General features: G+C 40.8%; 1 protein-coding gene across 1 annotated transcript in view; it reads left to right on the top strand.

Annotated features, from left to right (window-relative positions):
* Positions 1-3257: 3257 nt before the first annotated feature.
* Positions 3258-21406, top strand: part of MBD2 (methyl-CpG binding domain protein 2) — a 57199-nt gene continuing 39050 nt past the window's right edge. The window contains exon 1 of the mRNA XM_067545416.1: positions 3258-3509. Coding sequence (XP_067401517.1) covers positions 3397-3509 — 113 coding nt within the window. The 5' untranslated portion in view covers positions 3258-3396. The remainder of the gene's footprint in view (positions 3510-21406) is intronic.

Genomic DNA, 21406 nt, shown 5'->3' with positions numbered 1-21406 from the left:
GTGTCAGACATAGCACCGCCCTGCTGCACCACCGCTGGCATTTACCCAGCCCAGGCCTGGCTGGCAGGGTCCGAAGCACAGTACAGGCAGGCATAGGAAAGCCTTCCCTGGGCAACACCCTTCAGTCCCCTGGCAGGTGTCTTCGGGTGTGCCAATATTTATTTCAAAATGACTGCAATGAGAGCCATATAAGGATCTGGAGAGATAGATAGATAGATAGTCTGCATAGACAACAACAGGGACATGGAGATGGGATGAAGAAAGAGAAGGGTTACTTCAGTACAGCCAGTTGGTAATTTAGGCATGTGCACGTTTTAGTGGCTCAGCTTAAAGGATAGATAGAAATTAATGGGTTCTCTATTAGAGACATCATTGAAGATGTACGTTTTCAGGAAGGATTTAAGAGAGGAGAGGATCAGGCACTTTGAAACATCCTTGCGGCCAGTACAAAGGCCTCATTTACAAAATACAAAAGACCATCCGCATAAGGCCAGTAAATTAATTTGCTATTAGTCCTGTTTAGTTCAGGTGGTGTGTGATGACCTCTAGTGGTGTGAAAACCATAAATGTGCAGGATCTTTCTCCAACTAGAAAATGAGAGATTTGGGGAAAGTACGTTTCTTTCCCAAGTAGCCACTATGAGGACATTGTAATAAATATTTAGATTGCTGGCACATTGTATGGCCATCCAACATCTTGACAGATAAAGGAAACATAACAAAGTCAATTAGTCAATGGTGCTTAGCAGTAGTGTGGGAGAAGAGCCCAATGCACAACTGGCAGACCTTAACAGTGGCTACAGGTCCACTTCCACAGGGAGGTTGGAGCACACTCTGCTCTACAGCTCTCAGACTGGGCCCTCTGATAGCTCTTTGCAATGACTGCATCAGCCTTAAGCCAGCTTCTCCAGATTCAGAAGTTAGGGGCAGGGATCTCCCAGTTGTCAGTGGGAATGCTGAAATTATTGAAACCCTGCTTGACCTTGTCTCTGTATCGGAGCTTTGGCCTTCCTCTGCATCGCAGGTAGTTTTTGTGTTGGCTATAGAGCACAACCTTCGGCAGACAATCTGGAAGTGTGCGTTCCATGTGTCCCAGCCAGCAAAACCTGCGAGTGTCCAGCATGGTCTGCATAGACTGAAGGCCAGTTTTCTCAAGGATCTCTTTGTTAGTGATCCATTAGTCTCATGGTACTCCAAGGATTTTTCTGAGATAGCGAAGATGGAAGCTGTCAATGAACCTGTTGGCACATTATAGTACAACATAATTTCAATTCTTGTCTGAATTTCTTCCTTGTTAAGTCTTGTTGCTGCAATGTGTCATTGATAGTAATGTTTGCCTTCAGCTAGTGCTAACCTTCTGATTTTTTCCTCCCTACACTGACAGGTCTTCTGTTATGTTAATTTCAAATGGCTGAATCAGAGGTCTCAGCTAATTGTTTTCTTTCCCTTGTGTATCTGAATACTTTAGCTCTATGTCTATTTTCAGGTTTTCTAAAGCCTCCATCCCCATAGAGCTTTAAGAACTTCTCAGGTTAATTAGATCTGTATAGAGGTCCTTAAAAAACTCCATAAAGTCTTGAATACGTGGGATATGCCTCAGTAATTGTAGTGAGTTTTTGGTGGTTCCTAAGAAATCCATGATAAAATTCTACTGAACTGAAGGAGAAATTGAAGTGATTTTGTTATCTGTGATGGACTTCACTTTTTGGGTTCTGTTAAATCATCCCTTTTTCAGGCAATTTATCACTGTAATATACACAAATAAGTAGAGCAAATGTGTTTAATTTTAAATGAACCAGGGCATACAAAAAAGCAGAGACTTAAAAAAAATTCCCCACTACCACCCCATTTCATTTCCAACAATGCTGGAACCAGAACTCTGTTGTACTGTTAACGTAGGCCAGTGGTCCCCAAACTATTTGGGTCTATGCCCTGCCCACGAGCTGGAACTGCAGCCTAGGCCAGGAGCAGGAGCACTGTCGGGGTTTGGCAGGCTGATAGCAGCCCAGGGCCAGTAGCGTGGCTGGGGCCTGGCAGCTCTGTGGTGGCTGGGAGCAGGCGCATGGCTGGGGCCAAAGCTGCGGCTTGCAGCTGGGGACCAAGGACAGGGCTGCATGGTGCTACCTTCCCACCCCATGTGGGGGCTGACCCGGGCTCTGCCGCATCTCTCCTCTCCCCCCTCTCCCCCCGAATGTTCTTTATGGACCTCTGACATCAACAATAATTTTCAATAGGTGGTATAGGAGTTCCCAGTACACAAAACTAATACGTTTGTTTTCTTAATGATGTTGCTTCCTTCCTCAGTTATGGTTAGGATGACAAAATGCGTGTGTTTAAATCAGGAGATGAGGAGGGAAGAGGAAATTAATTGACTAAATCGAAGAACAGCTCCCTTTCTCTCTGAAAGCATATGCACTATATGTGATACAGGATCCATCAGGGGACACATTTTTCTGGCAGTACATCACTAGTATACATACCTGACCATGTAGCAGTTTGATTATGCACACTCCATGTGAACTCAACACTAAGGAAAATCCTGTTCCAAACATGTCAAATAAACGACTTATGTTCATAACTTTACTTTTAAACCCTTTTTTCCACCTAGCAAAATTCACAAAAATCATGAATTTTTGTGTGTTATATACAGGCAACTGACTCTGGATCTTCCAAAAGGCAGCTGATACCTGATTTTCCATTGTGGCACTTTATATTTCAGAAGAATGCAAAACAATAGATTTTAGGATAGCTATGAGGAAAACAAAATCCCGATATACTAATATTGGATTTAATGTCTACAGCTGCAAATTGTTGAGTACCCCTCTCCCCAACTGCTGGCCCTGTCAGAGTGCTGGCTATGAACTGGGTAACTCTGGCTGCTCCAGGATGCATTCTTTGATCTGGGTAGGTTTAAAAATGCTACAGCACCCTAAAATCATTCAACCATTGGGCACTCTGGCCATTCTAGGAGGAGTTTTACAATGCTGGCAGTCTTGGCTGCTGTAATCACTCACTTAGCTTCCTACAACTCCTGAAACACTAACTTCCCTGATTACTCTCTAGGGCCCATTTGCTGTTGGCAGCTGTGGACTTTCTCAGTGGTTGCGCTGGCCTTTCTGAAGCGGGGTCAAGTCTATGGCTTGGCCGCTCTGGCCCCTCTAGAACGCGCTCTATGACCCCGTTCGGAGGCCGATGTCACAGGTTCCAAGGCTCAGTTACGGAAGCGGCTGCCCGGCGAGTAGGCAGCTGCGCGCGCAGCCCGACCGGGCTCCAGGCTCCGAGGAGAGCGCGGCGGCCGCCATCGCCAGGGGGTCCCGGCCCCGGCTGTGTCCGGGAACCATAGCGCAGCTGTGCTGAGACCCCGTGCCCCTGCCGCGTCGGGCTGCGGGCCCGGTGCATGGAGAGGCGGGGCAGGATGGACTGCCCCGCGCTGCCTCCCGGCTGGAAGAAAGAGGAGGTGATCCGCAAATCGGGCCTCAGCGCCGGCAAGAGCGATGTCTACTACTTCAGGTACCGGCCGGACCGACTCCCCGTCCTCCTCGCTCCCGCCTCCGGGGCCGGGACACCCGCTCCCTCCTTCCCCGGACAGGCCCCCATTCCTCCTCCGCCCGGCAGGGACACCCCTCGCTTCTCCCCCGGCCAGCTCCGCGCCTCCATCCCCGGGAGCAGGACACCTCCCGGGTCACAAATAGGACAGGCTCCGCGCTCCCTCCAGCAGGGCCGGGAGATCCCCTCCGACAGGCTCCCCGCGGCTGGCACATCCCCTTTCCCGGACAGCCTCCCCCCCCCCGCCGCCGCCGCCGCTTTCCTCCGGGGACGGCACACCCATCCTCCCCCGGACAGCTCTGCCCTACCCCTACCGAGACCGGGCACACCCATCCTTCCCCGGACAGGCCTCTCCCCCGGGGCACCCGCCGCCCACACACACAAGTTCTCCGCCCCATACGACGGCTTCGGGGTTTGGACAACGTCCACTTTCCCCACGGAGGAGATACAGTTCCCAGTAATGGCTTCAGCACTCCTCCTCCCAAGCGGTGCTTCCACTGCGGCCGGGGACCTGTCAGACAGACTCCCTCCCCCACCACCACCGGGCCAAGGACCAGGACCCCCCTCCGGGGCCCTCTTGCCCCCTAAACAGGGTCAGAATACCACCACCCAGACATACGCTTGCCTCCATGGCAAGTCCTCCTTTAGGCATTCTGCCCCTGTCCCCCCCCCCGACATGTACACGTCCACGGGAACAGGACATTTTCACATTCTCACACGTCATTGGGAAGAACTGAAAGCAAGTGACTTGTTAAAAAGCACACATTTCAGAAGTCACTCTCAGGCAGCCGTGTCTTTGATGTGCAGCTGATTGGTTTGGGGAAAGTTGACATGCTGTCCTCCTGCCTGGTTTGGCCCTTACAAAGTACTGTACTTCCTGCTTAAGTCACTGCACCTGTCTTCTCCACAGGGACTTCTTCCAGTTGGAGCTTGGATTAATCAGGCTTGAATTAGTGCCAACTTTGAGCGTATCATTTTACACTCCACCCTCATATATATATTCTTATCTGAATTCTGTGTGCATTTCCAAGTTCATACTTTATACTAAGCTATTTGTGCACCTAAAGACAGGTGTGGTGGGCATGTACAGGCTATTAACAGTATAGGTATTTAACTAGAGAAATCATCAAGCCTGGCTTTTGAAGCAGGGGTGTTGTAAACTTGATTTCTGCAGCAAGAGCTAGTAGAGTTTGTACTGCAAGTGCAGCCATCAGCTGTAGTTTAAGGATCCAGTCCTGCAGTGCACCCCTTGTGACTGGAGCAGTTGCACGTGGAGGAGCCCATGTACTCATGCAACATCCCAACAAAGTCAGTGATGGTTTGTCCCCAACAGCTTATTGTGGAATCAGTTCCTAAAACACTTAGAACATCTTTAAAGCTAAATGGGCTCCTGAGCCGCAGGTAAACTGTGCAGCCTTTTCCTTTTGGGAAAAGAAAACTAAATGTAATACTCACAGCTGTGCCAAGAAAAACATGTCACAAACTTGGATCTTATTTTAAAACCCATATTTTTAAACTTAAAGTACATACTGTTCACAAGTGAGTTTGTCATCCTGACAAAGTAAAAGTTTGTCAATTTACATGTTTTTACTTTCAATTCTAAAGTTGCTGAACTCTCTGAAGAATTCACTTTTAGACAAACACACTAAAACACTTTGTTAGTAAGTTAAGGGTATGTGATAACATGGGTTTTAAACGGACAATGTTGTAGCTATAACTATATTAGATATTATTATCACAATCACTACAATAAGACAAAAATTCTTAGTCTTTCATTTTACCCTCATTCTTTGTAGGTGCCATATTAGAGGCACTGAAAAATAACCTAGTTCTTTTCTCAGAAGAGAAAGAAAACAAACTATAAATCTTAGTGCTTTAGCCTTAGAACATACAGTTGCAAGTCCACATTGCTCTATGTTGAAGGAAACTCTTCTGTCAGGGCTAGCCCCTCACCCAGAGTGCCTCTGTTTATAGTTGTCTCTGAGTCACACCTGAGGGCCCCTCCCTAATTTTAAAGTAGTGATTTGGAGCAGGGCTGGCTCTCCTCTCTTAGCTCAGTGAAGGGCTAAGGACTTAGCCTTTCACTGTCCTGCTGGGGGCAGGAGGTAGTTTATTTGTCTGTTTGGTTAGAAGCCGTTTTCTATTAGTAATGCAATTAGGATCACTTGACTCATCACGTGTTGCCACTAAACAAAAGAAGTGTGTATACATGTGGAAGGGGAGCATTGATTTATATTAGCCTTTTGAATAAATCTTATTGGAAACGTTTTTAAAGGAGGTTCATTTACTATTGTTCTTGTATTACTGCCTTTGTCTGATTTGAGCTATGACTGCACGCTAATATGATGGCAGATGATTGGATAGCATCTGGTATCAGCTTTTCCTTGCTACAGTACTACCTTATTGTGAAGCCAAAGCTTAAACTTGAAGCCTATAATATGATTCTTATTTTCTGAGTTGGTCCTGGTTGATTGTGGACCTGGTGATGCACTTTATACATTGTCAGTGTTCACAGATTTAAATGCCAGATTTTGTTTAAGCCAAATGTTCATTGCTGACAGTATTATTTTAATAGGTGCATTTGATTCGGAACACCTAAATGATTACAGATATACCTTTAAAAACCATTTGGAAAAACACTATTTAATTTTTTTAATTCTATCCAACTATTTCTATTTTGTCAGAACTCTGGGGATCTTAATATGCTCAATTTTCTGTATTTTAGGCACCTGGTTAAAATAGGGGGTGGGACAAAACAGTTAATTGAAATAAACATTATGGCCCAGATCTGCAAAGATATTTAGGTTCTTAACTTCCATTGATGTCAGTGGAAGTTAGGAGCCTAAATATCTTTGTGCATCTGGGCCTTTACTATCAGTTTTTCACCCTGATTCTGCAATGAGCCATGTGTGACCTCATTGACTTCATTGTGGTTTTGTGTTGTGCTCATTGCAGAATTGAAGGCTTATTTGTTTGTTTTTTTTAAAGGCAAGAAAAAAACAGGAAACATATTAAAAGCAATTCAGTTCCCATGACGAACTAAGTAAATGATGGTAGTTTAGCAGAACTCTTACGGGATTGCAGTATGTTGCAATCAATATGATTTACCTCTTGAAATCCACTTTGTTTCAGCATTGCATTACAGAATTTTAATATCAAATTCACATAACGTAGTTTTATAATATTTTGGTCATGTGGACAAGCTGATAATACTGTGTAGACTCCTCTGGCAGTTTTGTGTGGAATGGTGTTTGCCCCTTTTTGTAGATAGATGCTAGTTAGTCCTCCCGACTTAAATAGTTGTGTTATAAAAGTTATTAAAAATATGAGTGGGTTGTAAATACTATTTAATCTTAAAGCTACATTTTTATCTGGTACAATATTTCTTAGTTAGTTGTGCACAATGGTCCATATCTCAATAAGATAAAGGTTTTCACTCATGCTGGAAACCATAATAAGAAACTGTGAGTTTTTAAAAAATACATATATATATATCTAAATATATATGTTAAAGATGAAGAGCATTATAATCTGGTCTTTAAAAATCTGCTTAATTTTTTTTATCTGAGAAAGTGTAACGAGTAAATGGTTCAAATGTTAGGACTAATTCCAGCATTGTCAGCACTGATGCATATCTTCTGCCAAACCACCACAAAATTGAAATGAAAAATTAACCAGGCAACTCATGGCTTGCAATTTGATGATTTCATTATATATGTTAGGGCGTTAAAATTGAGCAGTTATTTATGTCAAGGAGAAATAGCTTGTATTCTTTCACTTGCTATGTGACCTTCAATAAATCATTTAACATCTCTGTTCCTCAGTTTCCCCATCTCTAATAATACCAATTATTACCAATCAAATAGGGATATTTGGATATCTAATATTTTTAAAGTGCTTTATAATAATCAGACGGATGACACTAGTGAAGTGCTAAATTATAATTACATTAAAATATTGGGGAGGAGGGTGGTGAGGAATGCTCTTTTTATTTTGTTTTATTTTTTTAAAGATAAGTGGTCTGCCTTCACTTAGTGGACACAGCAAGCATGCGCCTTTGTATAAGAATACATTATCGTTGTTGTTTTAATCAGCAGCGTAGAAGACATTAATTTGAAAAGGAAAGGGAAGTAATACCAAAAATATAGACCATGCACAGTAGATTCCCTTTCTTCGGCCCTGATCTTGCAGATGGTTACAGTGAGATGTATAGCACTTGAACTTACATTACACAGAGGCTTAACTGTATTCCTGTGTAAGTCAATAGAACTATTCATGCAAAGTGTGTGTGTATGTGTTTAACACTTGGGACCATACTGATTGTCTAGGAAATGTATCTTCCATTCAGTTACAGCTGTGAGGCAAATGTCAGTAATACCATATTTAAAATAAAAGAAAATCCAGTAAGGTAAATTAGCATGGGTCAAATACATTTAAACAGCCTATGACACTATGGTCCTTCTATGACGCTTTCCTCAGGGCAGCTCAGAACCCTAAACCACTGTTACACCCCTCTGCCTTGGTGAGAGTTAGCTTTGCTGGAGATTAGATTGTATCAGCTACCTTCCACACTGGTCTTGATTGCTTCACCAGCAAACTCCTCAAGATTCTGCCAATCTTAACTTTGCCTTCCAGGTAACGATCAGTGAACCCCAGTGCCCGAGTTCCCCCGAGACCTCTCTCTGTAGTGTCCAGTCCCTCTGGAAGAGACAATGTACACACCAGCCTGTTAGGTTAGCTGAGAACTCACTCTGTATGTCAATGTAACAGCACTGAAATGTCTTATAGTAAATCTAAAGATAAGTTTCTTAATATAGATCAGAGATTTAAATAATGCTAAGCAAGAGAAAAAGAGACAGGTCTGGTTCCAATAAAACAAGACACACTTGCTAGTGATTAAAACTTACTAAAATTAAGTTACCATCTTTGTGTAAGCAGTTTTATCATTTACATCAGGTTACCAGCATCTCTAGCCCTCCAGGCCAGAGGATCAACTTTCACAGAATCAGAGGGTGCTTCCCCTTTGTTCCCTAAGTGATGGATAACAAAGGAATTCCCATTTCTTCCTCTTATAGTTCAGAAAACCTTTGGAATGTATTCTTTGAAAAATAAACCCCAGACAAAGTTCCTTTCCCTTACTGCTTGTTTTTCAGTTACAGGAGCCATATCCGCTTTTCATCCCCTGGTCAGTTTGCTTTCTTGATAAGCTTGAATACTTTGTTTAGCTTAAATGCAAATGTACTTTCGTTCTCTCTGGCTTACAGAGCTTGACTCAGACAGGTAAAATTCACATTATTTTGCCTAAGGAAGGCTTGTTTATCAAGTCTGCCCACAAAACATATTTTAGAAACATATTTCCAGCACACATTCATAACTCTTCTCACATTATCCTTATATACATCACTCAATGACCAGCGTGTCACCAGTTTTTATGTACCTTACTCAATACACTTATTTTATAGTACAGTAATGTATACAGTCAGTTGATTCTACTGCCTATTCTTTGGGGTTCAGACCTCCTGTTCTTCCCTGGAGTGTCTGGACCCTGATTGTCACCTCTTTTTACAGAAATGAATGAATGAATGTATTGCTAATGATGGTAATTGGGTATGAAGTTGTTTTTATCATGCCTTTTACAGTTGTATTTAATCTGAACTTTTTAATCTTAATTAACTGTTGAATAAAATATAAACTTTCAGGATTTGACTGTAGCCAAGTAAAGATTAATGCTGATAAGATTCTGAAAAATTGACTTTTAATAATAGCTCCTTTTTATTCAACAGATCTGCTCCCTTTGTGTATTCAGAGCCAGATCTTTTTTTAATAAGAAAAATAAATGTGTACTGCTTTTCCTCCTTTTAGCAAACTGAGCTAGTACAACTATGAAAATGTGAGCTTAATTGTATTCTCTCATGTGTCATCGACAGAATTGTTTACTTTCATTTTCAGTCAGTTATGTTTGTGCAAACCATTGAAAGAAATTGGCTTGCACAGGTATCACTCATGGCATAATTTGATGATAAGATAAGGGGACTTGCACGGGTGTCACTGAGGGCCTAGTTTGGCCTGCAGAACCTTTAATAATGATGATACATGGGAATAAAAAATGCAGGTCTTTCATAGCTGAAATTGAGTTTATAGGCTGATGTTTAGGGAGAAAAAAATGTTATTTGTAAACTCAGCCTATATGATACAGAAATCATTGTGACAAGAAACAGGGTATCAGAGACAGAAAATTTGGAAACTCGAGGTGTCATATTCAGAGTAAACCCACACTTTAAAATTTTAAATCCATATATCAGGTTGCTATCTGTAATATATATATGCACATATCCATGGTTACATGGATAAATATATTAAAAATATTAAATGTTTGAGATTTGATTTTGAAATAAGAAATATTTGAAATAAAGCAAAGATTCTCTGGCTTACTGAAACAAACTAACAGCTTCTTATATTCATTAGATATATTTATTTACTCTACAGTGCTAAAAGTGCAAATGGAATTTTACAGTTAAAAGAATATATGAAATCAGTTTGTGGTTATACTGCCAATGCCATAAAGCAGATTGTGAATTTATATCCTATTGAGGTAGGTGGTGGATGGGATAATTAATTATATCAATACCCAAAAAGAAACATATCTTCTTGAATAGCTTTGTAACAGATATTCATAGACTTCCTTTTAACTCTACAAATTTGTGGTAGATCTTTCTTTCTTTTTTAAATAAAAGCTTGTTGAAAGTGAAATTCTGGGGGAATTTAGTGGATGTTGGACACCTGGCTCCCCAGATTATGTGTATGTGTATGTGTGTGCATGTATGTATATTTTGCTTATAATGTGCCTCGTCTGAAATCCAAACACAGGTAATAAAAATGACTGCACTGTTCTACACTAAGTATAGCTATGTCGGTTAGGGATATGACTTTTTTTGTTTGTTTTTGTTTTGTTTTTATACTCAATATAGCTATATGAACCCCAGTATGGATGCAGTTTTACCTGAATAACTGTGCTTATACTGGTATACCTTTCGGTGGTTTGAGGCACTGAATCCACACTAGGAGGATTTTGCCAAAATATTTAGACAGTAAAACCCTCATAGTGTAGAAAGGACCTTAAATATTTCTACATATTAATAAGTTGCTTTAAAAACGGAACAGTTTGATATTGTCCACTAAAATTTTGAAGTAGCTCTTATTTCTTGAAAAGAAACTGTAAACAAATTAAGACCAAGTGGTAACTTTACTTACCCTGCTATTGTTTTGAAAGTAGCACTTTCAGAGATTAACACCCTCTTTAATGGATTCCAATAGGCTTTTAAGTGCAACTACAGAAGCTGGACCAATATAGGCACATTGCTTTGGATATTACTTTGACACATAGGCAGATAGACGTTGCTTTGACAGTACTTCTGGAAGTTTTTTGTGTGTTTGATTCGAAAGCAAATACATAGGCATTCCAACAACATTTGGATTAGCATGATTCTGTGCTCTTCCAAAACAATAGGTAATTCAACAACTTTGCTTATCTCTTTAATAGACTTACTTGTGTAATTACTCTTAGCTCATTTACTGTTAGCTAAGTCCTCAGTCCTGCGAATGCTACTGACCCCTTTATTCTCAGGAAGCCTCATTCAAGTCACTGGGGCTCCACACAGGTGCAGAGGTCCGACACGTGCATGGAACAAGTTACAGAATTGAGGGCTAAATATTTAGAATTTGTCTCCTACCCCATCTACTTGGCTAAAAATGCCAGCCTTCACACCAGCTGTAAATTTCTTTCCTCTGCTTCTGTCAGTTATCTCTTTTCCACACAGTTCCCAATTCATTGAATTACCTCCTTTTTCCATTTTAAAAAGCCACCGTTATCTCATTCTTCAAATCTCTTCTAAAACTCTGTACTTCTCTTTTTAAACCTGTAAACTCACATTTTATTTAAAAAAAACCTGACAAAAACCCTCTATCTTAACCTCTGGAATTCTAGTATGTTCTGTTTTCTTAAAGACCTTTCTGTTCTGAAAAAAAGTTGTGTAATGTACAGTGATACACGTTGTTAATGCTAAGCAAACAATGGATGATTGGCACTGGGATTTTCTTTAAAACTATATTTAAGAAATCATATTTTGATTCTGGAGGACTGGTTAATCTTTCTTAACATAGTAGCAGAGGACATTAGAATTTACTTATCCACATTATCTGACCAAAGGTATCTCTCAGTGCTTCTGCTACCTATGCAGAGATGCATAATATTAGGCTTTGAGTGGACCCTGGGTTTTCTGTCACATTATTGAGCTTTAATATCCAGTCTTCCTTTTATTGTGTGCACTCTGTCCATTGAGGTCTAAATGTCACCAAGGAGACTCCATCTTTCAGCCTGAACAGTTAGACTTCAGGTTGCTCTTGATTTAACATGGTCTGTGTAGCAAGACTATTTAGGCAGATTCTGGTGGTCCAGTAAATAGTCAGAGTGTGGATGGCACATGTGCAGTCCTGATGGTAGGAGCTGTGAGAAGATGGTGTGTGGTCAGTTGTTCTGTGGGGATGGCAGATGCACAAGGAACTGTGAGAGCCTTGAGTATGCGCAGTGCACATGAAATCTTTGGAGATTGTAGCTATTAAGCTCTTAAGAATTCTCTACTGAATGTGAACTGCAATCATTAAAAAAAATTGTCAAAGGCTTATAACTTGGTAAAAGTCGGACAGATTTTCATAGAGACAGCACAAGGCACAGCTCTGACACAAGTCCCTGCTGGAGAGAATGCAGATGCTAGGGCTGTTTAAATTAGAGGTTGCCAGATTTTATTAATATGAGTAAAACACCATATTTTTCACTAGCTTTAGTCTCAGAAATGGCTGAAACATTTTGGTTGAAATCTTCCAAAGAAATTCAACTTGAGCGAGACACCCAATGTTAAAAATTTCAGCCCAAATGGTTTAAAGTTTGGCATAAAGTTATAAGCAACTGAAACAGTGTCTTAAAATAGGAAGTGTTGTGAAAACTTAATAATTTTATATTGTGCATCTTGAGTCTTGCGGGTCAAATAGAGTAACTACTCTGTATATTAACTGAATTTCATTGTACCATGAAACGTTAAATTGTACTATTTCTTGGCAGGTCATTGGATTATTGGGGAGGAGCTGTGAAAATAGCTTTAAAAACATCTGTATTTACATAATTTGCATTTTAGAGGCCTGTACTGTATTATAATAACTTTAACCCTCCCAGTTGGCTCAAGATATTTAAAACTTCATTTTGAAATACAGTAGAACCTCAGAGTTACAAACACCAGAGTTACGACCTGACTCGTTAACTATGCACCTCATTTGGAACTGGAAGTATGCAATCAGGCAGCAGCAAAGACACTCCCTCCCCTCCCTCCCCCCAAAAAAGCAAATACAATACAGTACTGTGTTAAACATGATCTACTTAAAAAAAAAAGAAAAAAAAAAAGGAAAGTTTAAAAAAAGATAGACCAAGTAAGGAAACTGTTTCTGTGCTTGTTTTATTTAAATCAAGATGGTTAAAAGCAGCATTTTTCTTTTGCATAATAAATAATTATTATTGTATTAAGTCAATGTTCAGTTGTGAATTTTTGTAAGAACAATCATAACATTATGTTCAGAGTTATGAATATTTCAGAGTTACAAACAACCTCCATTCCTGAGGTGTTCTTAACTCTGAGGTTCTACTGTATTACCATCCAGCCATTCAGCTTGTAGGGAAAAATATCTTCACATTTCAGTGTTGTGTAATGTCAATTCTAGACTTCATAATATTAGCCAAAATGGTATTTTAGATGTTATTCCAGATAAAAAATCTTTGTTTTGTGCATTTTAATTGGTCATGTTGATATACTGTGCATTGTGTTGAATTCTGATTGTGAGTAAATTTAGAACACTTCAGGTGTTAGTGTATATATCAAACCTGAGATAACGAAGATTTTATTTAAATAGTGATGCAGCAAACACAATGTTTATTCGGTACATAAAAACTTTATTGAAAGCTGACTTCAGTTAAGCCTTTTTTATTTTTAAGACATAAACATTGTTTCCTTAATTGTCTTTATAGTAAAGTTAGGCTTCAGAATATTGGAGAATTTTTTTTGGTGCACATTATTTGATGTTTCGTTATGTCATTTGTATAAACTTGAATTTGATATTTCGCATACACTGGGCTTCATGTTTCTACATCATTTCATTTAATCTTGGAAATCCAAATTCTCTGTTTTTGGGACACACTGTAATTTAATCAAATATTAATGTTTCCTCTGTGCCCGAATGTCCTGATACAGGTTTGTCATTTGCTATGACTTTGTTGCATGAATGAAGTAATTTGCATGTAAAATCATAGAATGTTTATGATGTATACATGTAGGCAAATTGTATTGGTTCTCTTCCTAGCTGTGTAAGTTTTCTCTAACTCTTTTAGGAAACTATGTTTGACTTTCACACCTGTGAAGACCTATTTAACGATTGTGAACCTAGTATGTCTCAGTTTGAGCCTTTATGTCCTGAGCATATCTAAAAGTTCTAAAGAATCTTCGGATAACTCAATGTTCCATTATTTGTGAGATTGTTTACATGTGCCTAATACCACATACATCCTATGTTGCTCCGAAGAGTGGGACATATGTGCTAATTATCTCACTTATGTCTCAAAAACTGTACAAATTTTGAAATGTGGAATACGGGTGTCCCAAATTACTGTGGGATAGCCACTAAGAATAATCACTTTCCATTACTTATAGCCACAATGGTAGGCTTTTCATAACATGAATTAGCAAAGGCGTGGGGCATTGGGGAGCCTTGGAAAGCCATCTTTTCAATCAGGTTTAAAATAATTTCTCAGCCACACATTACTAGCAGACATTCCAAACAAGGAACTTCCAATGGCCTTTTAGCCGTATGAATGACTGTGGGGTCCTATATAACTTTTGTTCTATTATTGTACTTTTCACCATATGCTGCTATAATTTGGGAACAACTCCACTGAAGTCAGTGTATTTACACTGATGTGAAAAAGCAGCAAGTGAGGGGAAGGCTGCTCCAGTGATTAGAGAGTTAGCCTGGGACCTGGGAGATGCAGATTCAACTCACTGCTTTGCAGCTGACTTCCTGTCACTTAGGTCCTGATTCTTAAAGGTATGTAGGCATTGCTCCACTCTGCATTGCTATGCCTAGATGACTTTAGGAGCCTATGTGTCATTTTCAAAAGAGACTTAGATACTTAGGAGCCTTTTGAAAATGAGACTGAGGGGTTCTCTACATGGGCAAGGTATTGCACAGTGAGGTATGGTTTGAATTTAAAGTGCACTAGCTACTCCATACTATCTCCCTGTGTGGACATTTACTGCACACTGGGTGTTTTTGTGCACATTCGCTCTTTGGAAGTGCCTTAGGGCATTTTTAGTGTGCAGTTAGCATGTCTGCATGGGGAGTTAGTGTGGAGTAGCTACATTTACATCCTACCTCACTTCATATTAAAAATGTCTTCAGATGGTTTATCTTAATAGACTTCTAAAGTGCATTAAACTTATGCAGACCAAGGCACTTTTTGTGGACAGTAAGAGTGTCCACGCAGGGAGTTAGTGCAAAATAGCACACATCAGCTGCTGTGGGCTTTTTCCCCATGTAGGCTCCTAAGTCAGTTAAGTGTTGCAATGCCTAAATACCCTTTAAAAAAAATCTCTCTTTCAATTCCTCATCTGTAAAATGGTGATAATACACTAAATGTTGTGAGACATTTGGTTGCTACATAAATGGGGGCTGGGTAATTATCAAAGATAAATATCAGAATTGGTTTATCCTGTGTGTATAGGTCTTTCTCACAGCAGCATAGGACAGAAACTCTGAAATGTGAATGTAAAAGCATAGACACTGCTACAAGAGGTGTAGTACCTGGAACTATTCTAACTTCTTCAAATTGGCTAGATTAGGTTGATAGTTTCCCTTAACCTTTTCCTTTCAATGAATGGGTGCAACAAAACATCTTGTTGTGCACTTTACTGGAAGTCACACTACAAAGAGAATGGCGCTTTAAAAGAAAAATCCCATCCTGCATCTGTTCTAAGAATGACCTAATTTAAAAAACTGGGGGGGAACCCTCATTATTTCTAGGTGCTGGGTACATGGACACCAGTAACTTAAACACACCAAAAAGGAGATCAAGTTACAGCAGTAACTTAAACACACCAAACAGGAGATTCTGTAAACAGATACCTGTAATAGCACTTTTTCTCAGTCAGTAGCACTTATTTGAACATCTGGTAATTACAGCCACCACATGATTGCGCCTTCTCTCCATGTGCAGTGCTTAATCTAACTGTAATAAGTAGATGGAGCCAGGGGTAGGATATTCTTGGTGATAACTCCTCATCTCGTAAATACACACCTGCCAAAACAGGGGGAGAAGGGGTGGAGAGAGATGTATTTGCTATAAGTATTTTGGGCAGAGCAGGGAAAAAAATCTTTAGTTTAGGTTACTTAACACTTTCTATTTTAAGCCCCTTTTTCAGTAGTTTATAACTTTGCCAGATTTTAACTATTTGGAGTGAAGTTTTTCATGTTTGCTCTCTGGCTCAGGGTATACATACATACATATATATATATATATAAAGTTTCCAAAATAAATAAATAATCAGCTGTTTCCAAGGTTGATATTAGGAGAAAAATAGGTAGTCTTGCTAATGGATAACAGCCTATACCTACTAGCAGTTTCTCCTTTAGCTTAAGTAGTAGAAGTCTGCTTTAGGTTCAAAGGTCCTGGGTTCCACTCCTGCTGATGACCCACATAAACGGTTAATGTTGAATGATGAAAATAGTTTTAAAGTCTTTAAAAAAAAAAAAATCAAACTAGGAAATGACAGAAAAATGTTAAGGCTGTAAAGTCAAGCATTCAGAAGTTGGGAAATGCTGGTTAAAAGCCAGAATAAGCTCCACTGGCACAAATTGTGGCTTTCCTTTTCTCCACAAGGGTTTTCAGCAGTGCAGTTACACCAGTAGCTGGCCACCAGCTATTGAAATTTGGGCTATTCCATAGTATATGCAAAGCATTTTTTTCTAGAGTATCTGAAGATGAGAATACTACTGATGTTCAGTGTATTTGATTGCTTCAGAATGCAAGTTGATGTTAACTCCCAGCAAATGGGAAGAAGAGAATAAGGCTACCTGGTAAACACTGATGGCGGCAAAGTCGCTGCTGTCAGATCGACCTATCTGGATCGACTGAGCAGTCCGTGAAGACCCATTCAATCGATCCAGAAGTCGATGCAATAAAACCACCCCCTCAAGTGGCGCAGTGCGGTGAAGACGCCATGCAGAAGCGAAGCACAGCAGTCGATGGGAGTTACGCAAGCTACTCTGCGTAGTTTGCATAACTCCCGTTGAATGCCGCCGAATCGCCCAGTAAGTGTAGACCAGGGCTGAGACTAATATATTTTAAGGCCAGAAGGGACCATTGTGATAATCTAGTCTGTCCTTCTGCACATTACAGGCCACAGAACCTCACCAACCCACCCCTGTAACAGATCTCTAACCTCTGGCTGAGTTACTGAAGACGTCAAATCATGATTTAAAGACTTTGTTACATTTACTCTTACATTTACTCTTAATTTAAACCAGCAAGTGACCCATGCCCCATGCTGCAGAGAAAGGCGAAAAACCCCAGGGTGTCTCTTTCACTGTGCGTCAGTGGGTCACAGCTGAGGATACCAGATTAAGGACAAACTGCAGAGAAATAGGGCAAACACACCCCAGACTGGTGGTTATTCTTCCATAAGATATACCAAGCTTGCAATAAAAATAAACTTCTGTCTCACCACACTGGTTTACAAGAAGTCAGACAAGCATCATTTCTTGTTGGTTCGGTGACTGTTTGGTGAGGAAGTCTGTCAGGTGTCACATCCAGGAATATCTGGGCTAATCACTCGATTCCCAGTAGTATTTATTTCATTAATAACATTAAAGATGTCTCTGTCCATTTCCAAATTGGATTCTGGGGGTCTGTAGCAGACCCCAAGCACTATTCCAGCCTCTATAACTATACTTTAACTATAGCCTCTGTTAACCTTTCCACCTCAAAGTGATTTTGACCCAAACAGATTCTGTTTTATCCATTCCACCACTTTTAATTTCTTTAGTCTACCTCATCATTAATATATAATGCTATTCCACCACCTTTACCTATATGTCTGTCTTTCCAGAACAACACATATCCTTCAGTACCTGTGCTCCATTCATAACTATTATTCTATCATGCTTTTTTTATCCCTATAATATCTGGTTTCACTTCTTGCACCAGTAGTTCTAGTTCCTCCATTTTGTTACCAATGCTCCTTCACTGGTGTACAGACATCTTAGATGTTTCTGCTCAGCTTTGCCCAGATTCCTCACCGGGTTAGGTACGGTCATTCTACTTCCAGTATCACCTACCTGACTGTTAGTGCCAGTACACTACCTTTCTTATCCATTATCCTACTCTCTGTTGTTCCTTTCTCGATTTTTGTATTCTCTCTTACTTTATTTTTCTCCCGGTCAATGCTAGAAACAAGTGGAGATTCATGAGCATCTCCCAATCATCTCCCCCAAATATCTAGTTTAAAGATCTTTTAATTAGTTGTTCCAACCTCCATCCCAGAAATCTATTACCCTCCCTATTCAGGTGGAGTCCATCCATGAGAACAGTCCTCTGTCCATGAATGCCTCCCATTGGTTGAACATCCCAAAGCCCTCTGCCTTAGAGCACCACTGCCTGAGCCATCTGTTTATCATTATAATCATGTCTCTGCTTCGCTCTCCTTCTCTATGAAAGGTAGAATCCCACAGAAGATCACTTGAGCCTCCATTTCTTTCTCTTCTCCAGACTCATAGAGTCCCCCTTGATGTATTCCAGAAAGAATCTAGCTGCATCGTTTGTTCCCACATGAAGGACAATCAGTGGATTCTTTCCTGCTCTCATAAGGAGCAGAAAGCACTCCCTTCTGTTCTCTGGATCAGCTCTGCTGACAGGCCTCTCCATTCTTCTTAGTTGGGAGTCCCCAGTCATGTAGACCTGGCTCTTCCTGGTATTGGTGTAATTTTCCAGCTTTCCCCCTTCTGTTCTTTCTGACTGCAAGTCCTCTTGTCTTTTGTTCTTACTTGCAATCTTCTGTGAGTCATCCTCTATCCTCCTGAGGGTCTGAACTCTGGCTATCTCTATTGACTCTTCCCCTCTTGTAAGACTAGCCACTCTTCCATTGTTCTTCCTTGTCCTCTTACCTTCTGTCACTGCCTGCTGTGCCCCTTCTTCATTTTCAATCTCAGCAAACCTGTTTCTAAGTTCTATTTCTCCTTCTCTAGACAGTTTTTTCCCCCCTTTGCCTGGTTCTCAAAGTCACATGCTTCTACTGGTCACTTTCGTCATCCATAAGAACATAAGAATGGCCATATGGGTAAGACCAATGTTCCATCTAGTCCAGTATCCTGTCTTTTGACATTGACATTCAGAGGGAATGAACAGAACATGTAATCATCAAGTGATCCATCCCCTGTCATTCATTCCCAGCTTCTGGCAAAGAGGCTAGGGGCACGTCAGAGCATGGTTTTACATCCCTGCCCAACCTGGCTAATAGCCATTGATGGACTTATCCTTCATGAATTTGTCTAGTTCTTTTTTGAACTCTGTTATAATCTTGGCCTTGGCAACATCCTTTGCCAAAGAGTTTCATGGGTTTACTGTGTGTTGTGTGAAGAATGCTTTCTTTTGTTGGTTTTAAACCTGCTGCCTATTCATTTCACTGGGTGACCTCTAGTTCTTGTGTTATGAGAAGGAGTAAACAACACTTCCTTATTTACTTTCTCCACTTCCATCATGCTTTTATAGACCTCTATCATATACCCCCTTGGTCGTCTCTTTTCCAAGTTGAAAAGTCCAGTCTTATTATTCTCTCCTAATATGGAAGCTGTTCCATACACCTGACCTTTTTTGTTGCTCTTCTCCGTACCTTTTCCAATTCCAATATATCTTTTTTGAGATGGGGCGACCAGATCTGCATGCAGTATTCAAGATGTTGACATACAATGGATTTTTGGCTGCTTTTGATGATTACTTGCTGTAAAGTTTTAAAATAAAATTCCACTTAAAAATAACTTAGGCTTATAACAATAATTGGATAAAATGTGTTTTAGTCTTAATTTAAAAGCAGTGAGAAAAGGTCAATTCATTTTAAGCAATAGCATTTAAATTTAGCATTGAACATAGTGTTAAATATAAAAAATGTTTTTTAATTTATAAGGGGGGTCGCACTCAGAGGCTTGCTCTGTGAAAGGGGCCACCAATACAAAAAGTTCGAGAACCACTGCTCTAAGGCCTTGTCTACACTAGCATTTATGCCAGCAAAACTTTTGTCTCTCATGGGTGTAAAAAAACCCCACCTCCCTGAGCAACATAAGTTTTGCCGGCATAAGCGCTTGTGTGGACAACGTTATGTCGGTGGGAGACACTCTCCCGCCAGCATTTCTACCGCCACTCATTTAGGTGATTTTATTATGTCGGTGGGAGAGCTCTTTCCCGCCAACATAACATGGCTACACAAGGGCTCTTACAGCAGCGCAGTTGAACCAATACAGCTATGCCACTGTAGGTTTTAAGTGTAGACTAGCCCTGTGGTGCAATCAATGGGAAAAAAATACTGCATCAAAGATCAGACATAAAAGCAAGTTGCTTATACGGCTTCCACATTAGAGACAAACTATTTGACATTTTAACCACGTGTGTACAAAACTTTGCAGCAATGAGGCATTGTGGTTTTTCAGTACCAGAGCTAACAATACTGGTAAAACCGTGTTTTATGTAAGACCCCAGATACTTTTGGATTTTAGCTGTTTTAACAGTGGAAGTGGTCATTATTTTCAGGACAAAGTATGCACCTGTGTCTCTGACTGTTAAATAATAAAGTACTCTTCAAATCAAGCCTTCTAATGTTGTAATGTTATTGTTTCAGTCCAGGACTCCCAGGACTGACCTTAGAAAAAATGGCATCCTGGGCAAACTTCTATTTGGTGCCCTTTCTTTGAAGGCGGAGCAGTGCTGGCGGGGAGGTCATTCAAAGCTGGCTGGGCTCCTGGCTCAATCACAGCCTCACCGGTGGCAGTCTGGACTGCAGAAACTGATACTGGGCAAAATTTGGGGCAGTAACCAGCAGCCAGAGTCAGGGCTACCTGGGGTTGGGTCTTCTAAAATCCCACCTCCTGCTGCTGGCAACCCTGCTTCCCAGCCGGGGCTCTCACAGCCTCGCTACTCAGCTGGTGGTCAGCTGCTGAGAACCCACTGTCCGGCTGGAGGTAGAGGCGGCTGCTGACGGCTCTGCTGCCCGTTCGGGGCTGCTGGCAACCCCAATCCCAGCTGGGGCTCTCTCAGCCATGCTGCCTGGTCGGGGGTCCCTGCTCGCTCACAGCCTCCCGCACCCGGCTGGGAGTTGGAGCTGCTCATCCCACCGCCCGGCCAGCAGCTCACAACCCCCAATTTGAGAACCATTGTCTTAGAACAATGACAGCGAGCCCTAGAACTAAAAATGTAGGAAGCTATTTTGTTTTCTGTTCACATGTTAGCTTGGATTCTTTTGTCTGTGTTGCTGTTAGCTTAGCAAACCTAAAAGATGTCCTCATTTTTTCCTACACCCACATTCATGTGATTGGCTTCAGATTATAATGTCTCGTCTTCCTCCCCGCACCCCATCCTCTCCAGAGATCAGAGGTCTCCATAATGCTGTATTATTTAAGATAATACCCATTTTCCTCTATTTGTCTTATTTGCTATTCCTTTGCAGAATTCAGTACATATTCTACAGTGCTGAATATCTTGTCCTAAATGGTTTTGAAAGAAC

This window comes from Emydura macquarii, unplaced genomic scaffold (assembly GCF_026122565.2).
Source record: "Emydura macquarii macquarii isolate MOO-44397 ecotype Brisbane River unplaced genomic scaffold, CSIRO-AGI_Emac_v2 contig_1045, whole genome shotgun sequence".
Lineage (NCBI taxonomy): Eukaryota > Metazoa > Chordata > Testudines > Chelidae > Emydura > Emydura macquarii.
Note: the sequence above shows the minus strand (reverse complement) of the source record. Positions and strands in the feature narration are given on the sequence as shown.